Source organism: Myotis daubentonii, chromosome 2, assembly GCF_963259705.1.
Source record: "Myotis daubentonii chromosome 2, mMyoDau2.1, whole genome shotgun sequence".
Taxonomy (NCBI): domain Eukaryota; kingdom Metazoa; phylum Chordata; class Mammalia; order Chiroptera; family Vespertilionidae; genus Myotis; species Myotis daubentonii.
Window position 1 is genome coordinate 743703 of NC_081841.1, and position 16228 is coordinate 759930.

At 61.6% G+C, this 16228-nt stretch overlaps 2 protein-coding genes across 7 annotated transcripts in view; one reads left to right on the forward strand and one right to left on the reverse strand.

Annotated features, from left to right (window-relative positions):
* Positions 1–6191, reverse strand: part of TRABD (TraB domain containing) — a 255195-nt gene extending 249004 nt beyond the window's left edge. The window contains exon 1 of the mRNA XM_059681343.1: positions 6186–6191. The gene's annotated coding sequence lies outside the window, so the exon portion shown is untranslated. The remainder of the gene's footprint in view (positions 1–6185) is intronic.
* Positions 1–15771, forward strand: part of BRD1 (bromodomain containing 1) — a 38033-nt gene extending 22262 nt beyond the window's left edge. For 2 of the 6 annotated variants that reach the window (XM_059681321.1, XM_059681320.1), the window contains 6 exons: positions 3480–3974; positions 11991–12126; positions 12411–12538; positions 13398–13507; positions 13664–13818; positions 14459–15771. In XM_059681321.1, coding sequence (XP_059537304.1) covers positions 3480–3974; positions 11991–12126; positions 12411–12538; positions 13398–13507; positions 13664–13818; positions 14459–14642 — 1208 coding nt within the window. In that variant the 3' untranslated portion in view covers positions 14643–15771. The remainder of the gene's footprint in view (positions 1–3479; positions 3975–11990; positions 12127–12410; positions 12539–13397; positions 13508–13663; positions 13819–14458) is intronic. The other 4 variants (XM_059681322.1, XM_059681323.1, XM_059681324.1 and 1 more) reach the window with 2 other exon arrangements.
* Positions 15772–16228: the final 457 nt, after the last annotated feature.

Genomic DNA, 16228 nt, shown 5'->3' on the forward strand with positions numbered 1-16228 from the left:
TAGGTCCGTAGCGTAAGGTGCAGGCCTGGCGCGCTCCTTGGGGATGTGAATTGCCGTGGGTTCCAAAAGAGAGCGGAGCTTCCGTTCTCCGCGCTCTCCCTGCTGGAGGGTCGGGTTCCGGTACACTTGTTCCAGGGGCCTCTGGCAGCCAGTTGTACTTGGGGTCCCAGGCTGACCCCCTGTTGAGCCAGGAGGGTCCTCGGGGTCCAGGGTGGCCTCCCCTCATCAGGCCTGTGCACCCTTGGGGGATGGGTGCCCTGAGACATGGCAGGACCTGGGGGGGGGGCGGTCAGTGTAGGGCACCACTGTCCTCCAGCCAGCCCCCTCTTGCTGCCGGAGCGGCTGCTCTGGCCCTGGTATCTGCCTCTTAGAAAACCGCTCCTCGTGTGTTAATTGTCTGGAAAAGAGTGAGGGCGGGAGAACGATTGTCACCAAGTGACACGCCATCACTGGAATGGCTGCTCTGAGCACCTGCTCTTCCCAGCGGAGAGGCGTGGGACCCTTCTGTTCCTGCGTCCAGGGCTCCCGCCCTCCCTTCTGGAGCCCCTCAGTCAGGCTGGTCCCTTTGCTACTCTGGCGCGGGGGTCACTTTAAAGGAAGCACACAAACCGCGACCAGAGATGACAGACAGCCTGGAGCTGCCTGGAACGTGCCCCATGTGCAGGGGGAGAGCGTGTGGCTTTCAGCTGGTGGGACAGGAAGGTGGAGAGAGAGCAGCTTCCAGGGCCACAGAGGGAGCAGGGAGCTCCAGAGGTTCCCAGGCGGCTGTGCGTGGAGACAGACGAACCAGCCGTTGACGTTACTCCAGAAACGTGAACCTGGGAGACTTAGGATGCACAAACCCAAGAATCTTCTCAAACAATCTCAAGCAACAGTATTACTGTGACACCTAAAGTAGTAGGAACTCCTAATATCAAGAACTGTCTTGGTTGTGACAGTGTTTACGTGGTTTCCTCTTGGAGAACAGGGAAGTGATGGGTGGGTGTCAGGCCCATTGAGGTGGGGGCTGCACCCGCCCGGCTAGGGAGGGAGATCTGCTGGCTCGGGGTCCCCAGGGACCTTCCTCTGATGGAGGCCTGGAGGTGAGGAGACAGCGGCAGGCCCGACCCTGCTGCTCACGCCGCACCGTTTGGGGCCAGCGCTCCTGCGGCTGTGTGCGCCTCGGCCCCTCGACTGTCTGCTGCCCAGCTCAGGGCTATTTTCCGAGGGGACTGTGAGGCTCAGGGAGAGCTGGAGGCGGCTGTCACAGCACCCCGTCACCTGGGGAGGCCTGCATGCAGCCAGCACTTAGAGAGGCCTGTGCTGTGCTTGCACATGGAGTGTGCCTTCAGTTGGCTGCTGGGCCGGAGAAACGGGTGGCTCTGGGAGAACAGTGAGGGGTTGGCAGGGAGAGGGCCTTGTCGCCGAGTCTCCGATGGGCTTTTGCTGCAGGTTTGGGGGTTTGAGGCCATTGTTTGAGCCCTGCCGTGCTGTTCCAGGCTGAGCCGTCCCCTGTCCTGGGCCTGCCTGTTCAGTGCAGCCGGCAGCATGCCCTGGCTGGGTTCTGCTTTATGACGGCTGTGGGCCAGGGCCAGGGCAGGCGAAGGCCCTGTCGTGCTTGTAAGGGCTTTTTAAAAGAGCTTCCTTACGTGTGTGTTAGCGTCCAGTGACGTTCCCCACGGTCCTGCGGGGCCCCTGCTCTCCCGGAGGCGGGGGGCGGGGACTGGCTGACGGGCGAGGTGGTGCAGCCAAGGGGTTCACCAGGCACCTGGTCTGTGTGGCCCCACGCCGGGTCCTTCACGCGCTGCCCCTTGGAAATCTTCCTGAGTTGCCCTGGTGGTGGGCGCCCCGTGGCTGCAGAACAGCGACAGTGGGTGAGCAAAGCGGCTGGAAGGAGGGGCCGGGCGGCCTGCTGGTGAGGTTCCCTGCGTCTGGTGCAGGTCTGCTGTGACAGTGAGAGGACCCCTGGGGACTGAGCATGAGAGGAGCAGAGGGGTGAGCCATGGTGGTCCGGGGCCTCCTGTGTGCCAGGAACAAGGGCGCCTGGTGGGGCCGAGGTTAGCGTCTGAGTAGGGGGTGGGCTGGAGGGGGCCGCGAGGGCCTGGCTGTGCAGTGGGAGAGCCCAGCAGGGAGGGGCAGCAGAGGGGCAGGCGGGGGCCGCACCCACAGGCCCAGGTGGAGGCAGCCTTGCCGACACGGAGGCGGCCCTTTAGGCATCATGGTCAGGATGAGTGCTGATGTGGGGGCTCGAGGGTCAGGCCGGAGGCAGGACAGGAGGCAGGACGCCAGCGGAGGCGCTGAGGAAGGGAGGAGGGCGCAGCGAGCTCCGCCTGTGGCGTGCCTTCGCAGAGGCTTTCAGCGGGAACTCCGCAGGCCACTGTCCATCCACGCAGGCCTTGTGTTTTGTAAGCTGTTTCCTAGCACGTGTGCGTGACTTCAAGCAGCGGTGGGGAGGATTGTGTCACCAGCCAACGTGTCACTGTGGCTCTCGATGCCGCATCCTGCTTGTGGGTGTCCGTCCCAGAGCCTGATGCACGAGGGGGTGGTGTCCCCTGGCAGCCCTCGGTGGGAGGCCTCTGCCCGGGTGTTGGAGCCCGTGAGGCGGGCCCTCTGGCAAGTGTGGAGCCCCGAGGCCGGAGTTCAGCACCGGCTCAGGCCACGGGGGCCCTACACGGTGGCAGCTTTTCAGCTTTTCCTTCTCAAGTGAACTCGGGGTTAAAGTGTTACCTTGACATCTTTCAAGGGGCTCGGAGGGCTTCCGGGGTCACTACAGGAAGAAGTGTATCTAGGTACCAATGCCACTGGGGTCATTTCAGTAGCTCCTCTGGGCTGTAGGCCACCCGCTCATCCCAGTGGGTGTGGCCTCGCAGGTAGTGCCGGGCCCGTCCGCGGGCAGCCTCCAGGGCTGAGCTGGTTTTCAGACGGCTTGTTCCATGTGGAGACGCTGAAGCCTCGGTTAAAATAGCCACTTCCAAAGGTTGTATTTATGTTTAAAGTCAGATTGGAAGGAGTCACACTGGCATTTCCGGGTGTGGCTGGCATAGGAGTGAGGTTTCTCCGTTTTAAATCGCTCACAGCCCTCGGCACTGCCTGCTTGTGGCGCCGACTAGGGAAGCCTGGTCAGCAGTGGGGGTGAGTGTCGGCTCCCCGGTGCCGGCCGGGCGGGCGGGGGTGCCCATAGGCCTTAGCTGGGTGCGCTTTCTCTTCTCAAGGTGAGTGAGCTGTGGCTGCAGCTGCCGGCGTGCACCCCAATGATGTGCTTAATGTTGGCGAATGTGAAGTCCTCTCCCGGGTGTTTCCAGAGGCCAGGGCACCCGCCTGTGGGGTGGGGAGCCCCCTGCTGGGACCCCACAGCCCTCACTGCCCACAGGTAGTTGTGTGTGATGCTTTGTTTCCTTAATTGAAGTAGTATTTTGGTGGACTTCACATTTATAGTAAGTTTTATAATAGATTTTATAATTACCAGTTTTCAAAAATCACTTTATTTATAATTTTTTCAGGAGATAAATCTCCCCCTAAACTTGAACCATCAGATGCATTACCTCTTCCTTCAAACTCGGAGACTAATTCAGAACCACCAACCCTCAAACCAGTAGAACTCAACCCAGAGCAGAGTAAACTATTCAAAAGAGTCACATTTGATAATGAATCACATAGCACTTGCACTCAGAGCGCCCTGGTAATCGGACACCCTGCAGAGCCCACCCTCGCCTGTAGTGGCGCTGCGCCGGCGGCGGCCTCCGCGGGGGCGGAGCCAGCAAGCGATGTAAACAGACGCCCTTCTGTTCTCTTCTGCAAATCGAACAGTGTAAGCCCCCCAAAGTCTGCCAAGAACACTGAGACCCCGCCAGCTTCTCCTCAGCTAGGGACCAAAACCTTTCTGTCTGTAGTCCTTCCGAGGTTGGAGACTCTTCTGCAGCCAAGAAAAAGGTCGCGGAGCACCTGCGGCGACTCCGAGGTGGAGGCGGGGTCCCCGGGAAAGCGCCTGGACACAGGTAAATGCCGCGGCCGCCGGCCCTTCTCTCCTCCTGGGTCAGAGGGCACAGTCGTGGGGGCACGAATTTCAGTTTACTGTCCACAGGTCTCTTAATTTCCAGAGGAGAAGACAGAGGGCACATTTTTTTCTTTGAAAACCCCTAACTGTAGGTCCGAGGGTGCATTGCGGGGTGGCTGCTGGCCTCGTGGGGCTGGGTGGGCGGTCCTGCTCCTCCCTCGGACTGTGCACTGCGGGAGAGCCAGAGGGAGAGCCGGGAGGAGAGCCGGAGGGAGAACTGGAGGGAGAGCCGGAGGGAGAGCCGGGGGGGGGGGGAGGGAGAGCCGGAGGGAGAGCCGGAGGGAGAGCCGGGGGGAGAGCCGGGAGGAGAGCCGGGGGGAGAGCCGGGGGGAGAGCCGGAGGGAGAGCCGGGAGGGAGAGCCGGGAGGGAGAGCCGGGAGGAGAGCCGGAGGGAGAGCCGGCGGGAGAGCCGGGGGGAGAGCCGGAGGGAGAGCTGGAGGGGCTCATTTGCCTGCCTTGGGCGGCAGGGGGCTGGAAGGAGGCGCCTGAGCTCTTCTGCAGCCTGTGCCTCCCCCGCGACTGCAGCCGAGCATGTGTCACTGAAACTGGCGGGACTGTTGTCCCCCTCGTGGCTCCACGATGGCCGTGCCTCTGGGAGGCGCCGGTTCTGTGTCTGACGCCTCCTTCGGGAGGTGTGTGGACATGCTTGTCCCGTGGGTTCTGTCTTGGACCAGAGCCTGGTCTGTGTTTCTTACTGGTCCACCTGGTGCGTCCAGACACGGTCTCTTGGCCGTCCTGCTGTCAGGGCACCTTCTCAGTTCAGCTGGAGGAGCAGAGGCCGGGTGGGGGCGAGCCATCTGCGTCCCGAGCCTCCCGGTGGGGCCGGTGGCCGGTGGAGGTGGAGGGCCGTCCCGGCTCGCGCTGAAGGTGCCCGTGGAGGAGGCGGTCCAGCAGGTGTTTCTGGTGCTGGTTCTGCACTCGGCAGACACTCATTCTTGCTACCGAAGTCACTTCTTATGAATGTCATTGAAACGCAGGGAACTCTCACACGTGCCCTTCGTCTCATAGACATTCTCCACCCGTGGCCTCTCTTCATGGATTGATACCAAGTTGGAGTTCTTTAGTAATTTGTTAAAACCATCGAGTGTCTGAGCCACACGAGCTCCTCAGCGTCTCACAGACACAGGTGAAGGATGGGCGCTCGCGTCAGTGAGTGCCCCCCCCCCCCTCCTTGGGCCCTCGGGCCGCTTGTTTGCAAGTGCTCTGAGCCGTGCTCGGAGGGGCAGTCGCGGGGCAGTCACTGTGTCATGGCTCCAGGCTCCCGCATCTGGGGCGCCTATCCCACGCCACACCCTCTGCCCGCCACCCAACTGCAGCGCACGTGCCGGGCACTGCTGGCCCAGCACCCACTTAGAAGCTGGTGACCGGAAGGCCCGCCAGCCCTGCGTCGGCCTCACTGACCTGCTGGGTCTGGCTGGAGCCGTTGGCAAGGGTCCACCAGCCGGCGTTCGTGGCGCGCAGGGCGCTTGCACTCGGTCACTGATGTCCTTCTCCCGCTTTCCGCGTCTGAGGGGCGGGTTTTGCACAGGCGGCCGTGGCGTGGAGGAGTCTGCCCCGGTCCCGACGGAAACGCAGGCCTCTGCTTCCTCTGGCGCGTCCGCCGCCCGTGGACGTGCGACGAGGCCTTCGCTCCTGTGCGGCCCGGGAGCCTCAGTCGCTCTGGGCGGAGTGCGGCCAGCGGTGCCCACCCGTCCATTTCGGCCTCACCCACTCGGGCTGCGGCTCCTGGGTCTCGGCTCCGCGCTTGCAGCCTTCGCGGTCGGGACAGGAAACGCCTGGTCCTCTGATCGTCCCCACGTTCGTCGGCGCGCTCGGCCTGCCTTGTGGGGAGTCTGGGTTCCCCTGCGCCGCAGCGTTTCCAAGTTAGATGCAAGCTGATGCGTTCATTCCAGGACGCAAGTTCATTCCAGCACAGCCGATGTGTCCATCAGGACACCGCCGTGGGCTCCGCGGGAAGCGCCGCGGGAGGCGTGGGCTGCTCTTGCCTCCAGGAGGTTAGCCACCTGCCTCGGCCCCTGCCGGCCCCTGGAGCTCTGCTCTGCTGGCTCCTCTCCCGTGGCCACGGGCTGCTTCCAGCAGTGACCCGGGCAGGACTTCTGTGCGGCTTGTCTCCTCCTGAGGTTCCTCCGCGATTCCGGTGTGCACGTGGGGGCGGGGCGCGCGGGGCAGAGGGGAGAGGGACTCTTCGCGCCCTTGGCCGTTCAGGGCAGCGGCTGGTCTGTTGATGTCTTCAGTCAGACCAAGTGGCCTCTTCACTGTTTTCCCGGCTCTCATTTAACTACTAACGTGCTGGGTGGTTCCCTCTTGGGATCCTAATGGTTTTCTCTTGCTCAGCTTGGATGGAGTTCGGCCAAGTGGTCGCTCTGGCACGCAGGGCGATGGCTGCGTCTTGATCTCACATGATTCTTGGATGTCATTGGAAGCACCAGCTCCACCACCTCCAACGCTAACACCAGCACGTGGAGCCCGGCCCCGTCAGCCGAGCGCGGGAGGGACCGCCTCCCCGGGGACAGGTGTGAGCCTTCGAGTCAGTCGTGGCTCAGATCACCTCTCCCATCCGGAGGACGCCCTGCACAGATTCCGATCGCGTCCTCAGCAGGCGCAGGACCGGGCCTGACAGGACCCACGTGCGCCCCCTGACAGCCAGGAGACCGGGTGCTAACCCTGTCCCTCCGCGTCCTCCGCCCTCCCTCCCCCTTCCTGCTGGTTCTCCTGGCCGTCCCGCTGCAGGGAGGAAGCCCAGCCCGGGAGAGCGGTGGCCTGTGCCTGTGCCTGTGCCTGTGCCTGGCGCCCGGGCCTGCTTCCTGTGCCATGGCGTCTCGTGGGGCTGGGCTGGGCACAGCAGGGCGGTTGGGATCTTACGCGCTGGTTTTATCGGAAGGTTGGAACACACACACACACACACACACACCGCGCGCAGTTCTCTTGCTGAGAGTGTAAGTCATGGCGTGCGGACAAGGTGAGGGCTTGCCCCACCGCTCACGAGACTGAGGCAGTGGCCCCCCGCCTGCGGAGCTGGCCCCGTGTTTGATCCCATGTTCTGCTTGGGGGCCGCAGGGAGCCTGGGAGGAACGCTGGTGTCCGCAGCACGTGGCCGGGGTGGATGGTGGCGACCGCAGCCCACTCTTTGCTTTGCCTCATCAGCTGCCAAACAGAAGGTTTTTTTAAAAAATTATTTTAATGTCTTATTCATTTCAGAGAGGAAGGGAGAGTGAGAGAAACATCAATGATGAGAGAGAATCATTGACCAGCTGCTTCCTGCACACCCCCTACTGGGGATGGAGCCCACATCTTGGGCATCTGCCCTGACCAGGAATTGAACTCTGATGCTCTATCCACTGGGCAACACGAGCCAGGGCCAGAAGGTTCTTTTTTTTTTTTTTTTAAATATATTTTATTGATTTTAGAGAGGAAGAGAGAGGGAGAGATAGAAACATCAATGATGAGAGAGAATCATTGAGTGGCTGCCTTCTGCACACGCCCCACTGGGGATCGAGCCTGCAACCCAGGCATGTGCCCCTGGCCGGAATCGAACCCGGGGCCCTTCAGTCCGCAGGCTGAGGCTCTATCCATTGAGCTAAATCAGGTAGGGCCAGAAGGTTCTTTAAGGTGCAGTGCGGTGTGTTGAGGTGGGTCTGGCTGTCACACCCGGGGCTTGGGGGCCCTGGCCGTGCAGGCTGCTCCAACTGAAGGCCTGGCCTCGGTGAGCTTTCTCTGCAGAGTCGCCTCAGCCGCCCCATGGGGCACCTCTTCTCCATGTGGCCTGGGGGAGCCCAGGAGGCCTGGAGCGGGTGGGGGAGCCCGGCCAGGGGCCTCAGCTTGGCCAGGCCTTTGGGGGCAGAGGAAGGCTTGTGTTTGCTGTGTCTCCTGTGACCCCGGTGGACCCGAGCGCGGTGCTGGTGGAGGACACGGCCGGATTCGAGAGCCGCCCTGTCCCCTCCCGCGCCTTCAGAACGCCTCGTGTTGCCACGTTGCTGAGCGTCGGCTCCAGTGGCCACGTGGTTGCTGCAGCTCGGGGACGGGCCTCCTGCTGCTGGGGGGGCCCTCGGCCTCCTGTCTGCAGACCCGCAGAGCCTGCCTGACCGCGTGTCATTTGTGTCCGTGAGGCGCCACTTGGCCTGCGCTGGGCCAGCTGTCCGTGAGGCGCCGCCTGCTCCGGTGCTTCCCGCGCAGGCTCCCACCCGGTGCAGGGCCCAACCTGCTCGTTCCACACGTGAGCTTGTCCCAGGGCCTCCGGGCGCAGCTCGCCACCACGGCTGTGGCAGCCTCCGGCCCCGCCATCCTGCTTCTCTGCCTGGACGGGCTGTCAGGAGGAGCGAACGGCCGCGGTCCAGGAGGTAGAGGCAGGGCGAGGCCGTCAGCTCCGTGTGGCGCTAAAGGGAGAGACTTTGGGACTGTGTGTCCTTGTCGTCGGACCGTTGGCACAAGGTGTGTCTGGACCAGGCCCGGGTCTGGTGATGCTCAGGGCTCCGCCCGAGGCCACAGTGGCGGCCTGTTCCCTTGTGGTGTGGTGCTGGGCCCGGATGTGCGCCTGTGGCTGTGGCCCCTTCTCTCACCTCGGGTCTTGCACACTGGGCTCCGTCCATCTGGGTGGCCGTCTCTGACTTGCTGACTGCCTTGGGGGTCTTCCCCGGACAGTGCCTTCTGTGCTCCTGTCGCCTGGAGGACCCTGAGGTGGAGGGGCAGGCCGTCCGTCCCCTTGCTCTCCGTGCTCCCGGGGCGTGGGCTGGAGTCGGTCTCGTGGCGTCTCATGCGGCATCAGCTGCCTTGCCAACATGGTTGGTCGCCGCGTGCAGATGTCAGATTTCAGCACGAGCGCAGCACCCCAGCCAACGGCTCAGCTGCTGCTGCTGAATGTGAGTTCGTTTTAAAGGTAAAAGGACGAAGTGATCTGAAAGCCAGGGGGGTTGACGCCCACTCAGTGCAGCCGGTGCCTCTGAGGTCCCGTGGGAACAGCAGAACTCTTGCCCTTTCTGCACTTGGACTTCTCAGCCCCATCGGGGTTACTCACCTCCCTTGTTTTAAAGTGAGTCACGTGCGCTGGGCCTCTGCAGGAAGTACACAGGCGCACCTCGGGGACACGGGTCAGGGCCCAGACCCACACACAACAGGGTCGCCATGAAGTGATCACGTGAATGCTCTGGTCCCAGTGCCCATAGGATGGTTCGCCTCACACCTCAGTCTAAGTGTGTGCTAGCGTGTGTCTAGCAACCACGGTGCATCCCTTCATTAAAAGTAGTTCATGAGAGTTAGCCGCCATCTGAGCAATCTGTGCTGAAGGGTCTTGTGTGGCCATGGCGGCGGCTGACTGAGGTGGTTTCGGAGGGTGGGGCGGTGGCAGCTTCTCAGAGTAAGACAGCAGTGACGTTCTCCGCACGGCCGACTCCTCAGCCCAGCCTCCCTGCGGCTGCAGCATCACCCACAAACCTCTTTCAGAACTGCAGCCAGTCCTCAAACCCGGCACTGCTCTGCCAGCCACGCTCACGTGACGCTCTGAATCCTCTGTCGCCATCTCACTGTCCTCACAGCCTCGTCACAGGGTGGGCTCCGTCTCCCGAAACCCCTCTCTCTGCTCCTCTGCCAGCTCCTCCTCATCACTCAAGCTCTGTCCTGAGTTTGCAGCGATTCAGCGCGTCCTCAGCTCCACGTCATGCTCCTTCTGCTGCTCCCACCACACGTGCAGGCACTTCCTCTCGGAGGTCTGGAGCCCTCAGATCGGCCACGAGGGTGGATCAGCTTCTCCCAGACGCCTGTGACTGCCTCCCAGGAGGCAGCTGGGACGGGGAGACCTTTTCCTTTATTCTCCCCGATCCATCAGAGGAACCACGACGGCAGCGATCGCTTACAAATGTGGCTTTTCTTCCCAGTGAGGCTTGGGAGTCAAAGTTAGTCCTTGGCCCAAGAGCTGCAGAAAGGCATGAAAACAACATTCATCTGGCCCGTCTCCCCCCGCGCTCCTGGTGACCAGGCGCCTTGTCGCGAGCAGTAAGATCCTTTTTCCTGAGGAGCAGGTCTCCACAGGGGCTCACGCGATGCAGGAAGCCGTGCGGCACATTCAGACACAGGTAGAGCAGACGGAGCATCGCTCTTACCGGCCTAGGATTTTCTAAATGGAAGTGAGCGCTGGCCCCAGCTTAAAGTCACAGCCGCATGAGCTCCTAGCAGGAGCCGCCTGTCCTGTGAGGCCAGGCGCTGACCTCCCCTCACTGGGAACGTCCCAGGCGGCGTCTCCTTCCCGTAGGAGGCCGTGTCCTCCACACTCCGAGGCCGTGGAGGAACCTGCTGAGTCCCCCTCCACGGTCATCCGAGCGGCCCTTCTGCACAACTCGCTGCAGCTCGGCACCTGCTGCTGCTTCCCCTGGCACCTCCTTCAGCTCACGACCAGCCTCCCATCTCCACACGTTCCTCCCGCGGCCTCCTCACCTCTCAGCCTTCACGGAATGGAAGAGCAGGGCCTGGCCCTGGATTAGGCTTTGGCTGCAGGGAGCTGTGGCTGTGTGGCCTGGACCCAGAGCACGGACCCGTCTCCTCACCAGCAATAGGCTGTTCCCCCTCATCACGCGTGTTGGCTGGAGCAGCGCTTGAATTTCCTTCCAGAACCTCTTGGCCTTGACAGCAGGCTCACTGTCGGGCGCGAGAGGCCTCGCTTTCAGCTTCTCTTGGCGTTGGACAAGCCTCGCCAAGCTGGTCGTTTCTGCTTTTGATTTGAAGTGAGAGGTGCAGCTCTTCCTTCACTGGGCCTCCTGGAGGCCACTGTGGGCTTTGAACGGGCCTGACTTCCGTCTTGTTGTGTCTCAGGAAATAGGGGGCCCGGGAGGGGGAGCGAGATGGGCGGCCGGTCGGTGGAGCAGTGAGAGCACAGCATTTATCAGTTAGGTTCTTGGTCTCATACGGGGCAGTTTGTGGCCCCAAACAATGACAGGAGTAAGGTTAAGGGTCACTGATCACAGAGCACCATGACCAGGTTTTGACGATGACAAGGATTGTAATATTTCAGCAGCACGGAGCACAGGCTGTTGGGGAAGTGGTGCCTGTGGGCTGGCGAGGTGCAGGGCCGCACAAGCCTTCAGTTGGTGGAATCGCCATCTCTGCGAAGCGCAGTGAAGCGAGGTTGCCTTTGTAAAGCAGGCGAGAGAGCCCTCTAACCTGACCACCCACTTCACTCGGTTTTAAAGAAAAGGCTTTTCAATTTTTTAAGCATGAGGAGTGGGATTTCTTTTTTGGGGGAAAAAATATGCACAGTCCTCGGTGTCACACAGGAGGGAGCCCGGCTGGGTCTGCAGGGGGCGAATGGACGGACGGACAGGACACACGGGCTATGCAGTGAGAGGTCTGCCCGGTCCCTTGGCCTGACGTCGGTGGTAGGGACGTGGCCAGTGTGTCTGGTCACAGAGGGCGCGGCTCTGAGCCGGCCTGGCCTGGCCTTGTAAGCACCGCTTCCTGGGAGTGTGCTGCCCCCCCACCCCCGTTAGCCAGGTGTCTGTGGCCTGTTTCAACGTGTTTTTTAGGTTCTTGTTAATACTTTTCTTTTGAAAGAGTTTTTTCATCGACTTGCATTCCCATTTGAAGTTCCACTGTGTGAAGTCGCTCTTGGTGGTCTGGCTCCTCAGCCAGGTCCCGGCCGCCTGGCCCTCGAGCCTGGTGCAGACACGGCTCGTCCCGGCCTCACCGGAGGGACATGGCCGCTGCCTGGGAGCGAATGGCATGCCTGTCCTGTTTGGTGGAGCCTGTGTCACACGTGACGTTCGGAAGAGCCCCTGAGACCGGCGCCCCTGAGCGCGTGAGGCTCTGTCAGCCTTGGTGTCGCTGCGCAGGCGCGGCTCCTGTGCCGTGGTGCTGGGGGTTGGGGTGACGGCCTCCACGCTGTCACAGATGGGACATCAGATTCCGGTTTGGGGGGACGTTGCTCTCGGGGCAGCGGCTCTGGCCGCAGAGCTCAGCCGCTGTGTCTTTCCAGGTCTCACCAATGGCTTTGGGGGCGTGAGGAGCGAGCAGGAGCCGGGCGGCCTCCCCGGGAGGAAAGCCACGCCCCGGCGCCGCTGCGCCTCCGAGTCCAGCATCGCCTCCAGCAGCAGCCCCCTCTGCGACACCAGGTGGGCGACGGGGTTCCCCAGTTACATGGGACCTGTTCTGTGGGCCTGAACCAGAGAAGCGGGAATTACAGACAGATGCATGAGCGTCAGGTCTTAATGGGGAGTTATTCATACTTTTCCTTACAAAGTCTTGCCTGTAACGGGATGGTGGTGAGCGCAGCCCTGGCCGCTTGCCCTGCAGGGGCCACTTGGTACCTGGGCTGCAGTCCCTGCTGCTGGGCCCAGCTCCCTGGGGGCGGGTGTGAGGGTTTTGGCGCCACCTGACCAGCCTGTGCTCCCCGCAGTTTCAGTGCCCCCAAGTGCGGCCGCGGCAAGCCAGCCCTGGTGCGCAGGCACACGCTGGAGGACCGCAGCGAGCTGATCTCCTGCATCGAGAACGGGAACTACGCCAAGGCAGCCAGGATCGCAGCCGGTGAGTGCAGCCCAGGCCCCTTTGTGCGTCCCTCTGGCCAGGAGTAAAGGCAGCACGTTGGGTGTGCCCCGTGGACACTGTCTGCCTCCGCCTCAGGGGGGACTTCCCCTGCGGGCGGCCGGGGGGAAGCGATGTGTTTGTCCTGCATGTTGCCTTGTGTGGGTGCTCAGCCCCAAGTGGTTCCTGTCAGACCCTGTGAGGCCGACAGGCTTTGTTTAGTCTCACGTGTGATCTGCAGCCAATTGTGAAACTACAGGGCGGGGTGGGGGTCCCCCAGCTTTCCGTATCTAGAGGAGGCTCGGAGTCAGGTGGGAGCAGTGGGCTGTGTTGGGATGGAGACTGCATTGGAAATGTGGGTGCAGATGAGTGGCCCAGCCAGGAGGGGTCTGAGCAGAGCAGCTGGTCAGCCCTGGGCTGTGTGGAGAGGGGGCTGGGGACTAGCGGGACCTTGGGCACCAGGATGTGGGTGTGGACTCCAGGATGTTCTGAGGGTCAGACGAGGCTCCCTGCTGGTTGAGGGTGTGAGGAGGGATGGGGAGGGAGCCAGGGCTGTGGTTTTGAACTTAGGGTGTTGGTTCCAGAGATGCCCTGGGGACCTCCTGGGAGGTGGGCACGAGGGCGGAGGTGGGGGCTCAGGAGGGAGAGATGTTGGGAGCCTGTTGGAGCCCTCAAGTAGGGTCGGGGTGCATGGAAACCCCGGGGTAGACTGCGGGTAAGAGTGTCAGGGTGCCGGGGCCTCAGAGACGCTCAGCCAGGGCGGGTGCCCTGTGCCCACCGTTCCGGGTGGTGTCTCTGCTCGGGGACGGCGTGCACCCTGCTGGGTGCCTGGGGGCTCACCCCTCGTTCCTTCTCTCTCTAGAAGTGGGTCAGAGCAGCATGTGGATCTCAACGGACGCTGCGGCCTCCGCGCTCGAGCCCCTGAAGGTGGTGTGGGCCAAGTGCAGCGGCTACCCCTCCTACCCCGCCCTGGTGAGCGGGGCACGGGCTGGGCGGTGCTGCTGTCCCCTGCGTGCGGGGCAGGCGTCCACGGCTCCTGTCAGGACACCCGTGGGGGAGGGGGTGGGAGAGCGCCTGCACAGCCCACCTCGGTGCAGCGCTCGGTGTGACCCCCGTGTCCCCCGGCAGATCATCGACCCTAAGATGCCGCGCGTGCCAGGGCACCACAACGGGGTCACCATCCCGGCCCCGCCGCTGGACGTGCTGAAGATCGGCGAGCACATGCAGACCAAGGCGGACGAGCGGCTGTTCCTCGTCCTCTTTTTCGACAACAAGCGGAGCTGGTAAGTGCCGGGCACCTGGGAGCACGGAGGCTGGGGGCGGCCGGGCCTCCGTTTCTTACCTGTGGGCCCACCCAGTCCTCCCTGCCCTCAGGTGGGCCCTGGCCCGGGGCATTCTGCCCGGGGACACTGCCTTGGCCCCTCTGAGCGCGGACGGAAGCTCGCGGGCAACAGCGGAGTCCTCCGACCTCAGCACTGCAGCCCCTCTGCCCGCCTGGGGGTGCAGAGCCTGCTGGCACCTGGGGGCTGTAGCTGGGGCACCCACCAGCATTGGCATGTTCGGCTGGATTGGGTTTGGGTGTCGTGCTGGTGGCCCCGGGTGGCCACTGGGGAAAGACGTGGAAGGCTGACGGGGCCTCCAGGACACAGGGGCCTCTGGGGAATCACGGAGGAGAGGAGGTGCCCACCTGGTTTTCGTGAGGGTCTGGTTGTGCCCCGCCCCGCAGCCCCCACGCTGACCGGGCCGGCCACCGACAGCCCTGCTCCGGGGTTTCTGGAGGGGCCTCTCGCGCACCCTGGCCCCCGGGGCACCCCGACCCCGGGGTCGCGTCAGCAGGCCTCTGCGTGGTTAGACTGACGTGACGTGTGGCGAAGGGAACGTGCCCGCAGCTCTCACTGTTGCCACCTCTTTTCCTTTAAAAAGGCAGTGGCTCCCGAAGTCCAAAATGGTCCCCCTGGGCATTGACGAGACGATCGACAAGCTGAAGATGATGGAGGGGAGGAACTCCAGCATCCGGAAGGCTGTGCGGGTCGCCTTCGACCGCGCCATGAACCACCTGAGCCGGGTGCACGGGGAGCCGGCCAGCGACCTCAGCGACATCGACTGAGGGCCCGCCGTGTCCATATGTTGATAAGCTGTACATGTTTGTATATTTTTCAACCTAACTTATTCTGATGGTAGATGTGGTTCTGTCATTCTTTTCCCTGGGGAGTCGGGGAGGTTGGTTTCCAGGTTTTCTATGAAACCATCGGTCTGGGCGCGTGGGCGCAGCTTCCGCACGACTCTGCCCGGCACAGGTCACCGGAGGGTGCTGCTTGCATCACTTCCTTTGATCCATAGCTTTTTTTAAAAAGACTTTTGAATGTTTAATAAATTTGTAAATCACACTCTTTACACAGAGTACCTGTTATTTAAGGAGATGGGATGTAAATTTGCAGTGACAAATGTGTATTTTAAGAAAGAAAATGACATTATTTTGAGTGGTACTTTGTGGAAAGAGGCGGAGAGGGAATTTCTGCCGTGTACATCACCTGCGAATCACCAAAAACACTCCGCGCCCTGCGGCTGGGCGGGCGCGTCCGGTGCTGCCGCCCGCCTCCGGCCGCCCAGGGGGCCCCAGCGGATTATTTATTGTAGAAAGTGTATTCACCTGCTTTATAATGAGAAATAAATTTGCAAAAGTATATTGATAGCATTTTTATACACACGGACGTCCGCCCGCCCCGGCGCGGGCTGCTGGCTGTACAGACTGGCTGTGTTCTTTGGTTTGTAACTTGTATCCTGTTTACAATGAGGGGCTTTCTGTACTTGTTTTGATTTAGGACACTTTGGTAGCAATAGAAACTTTGGATACATTTTGTATGGTACCTGTGATGTACATAGAATTAGTACTTTATTTTTATTTTTAAGAGGTAAAGCATTATGTTAGGGGAAAAGGTAGGGTGGGTTTCCAAATGCATTTTTTTATATTAAAAAATAAAGTCAAGATTTGGACGGTGTGGCCATTTCATTCCTACGTCCCCAGAGTGCTGGAGGCTGGCAGGCCTGCGCCCCCGGCCTGTCCCCACCGGCGCTCCAGGCACCGCACCCTGCGTTGTCATGGCGTTATTTATTATTTTAGCTAATCATATTTTTATTTTAAACTGGTAGTCTGAAATTTTTAAATGTTTTTCCTTTTCAGTCTCCGTTGTTTGTGACGTCTCCACAGAAACTTGAAAATAAATGTCTTCCTTTGATAGTTTTGTCCTGTGTCTGGCAGATGCTTTATCTGCTGTGTTCCTCTCGGGGGGGCCTGCTGGTGGCAAGCCAGGGCCGTGGTCGGGGTAGGGCCACCCGATCCCGGGCTGCACAGGTGCACCCTCCACAGGCCGCGGGAGGTGCCGTCACAGGGTCTGAGTGCGTGGGACGGTGATGCTTGGAGCTTTCGGTGGCATCAGCTGGGCTCAGGCCTAGGACAGGCTGCAGCGGCGGGCCTGGCGGAATCTGTTGTGACCAGTGAAGTGAGCACGTCACGTGCGCGCCCCCCCCCCCCCCCCCCCGCCAAAGCTGTGGTACTCCCCTCGCTGCTCTAACCCAGGGTGTTTCCTTCCATGTCGGACCCACGTGCAGGCTGGTGGGAGCATTACATGGATGTGGTGGGTCTTTGTCCCTTTCAGGTGGTTGAAGGTGCCAACACCTGCCTTTGGCTCTGGG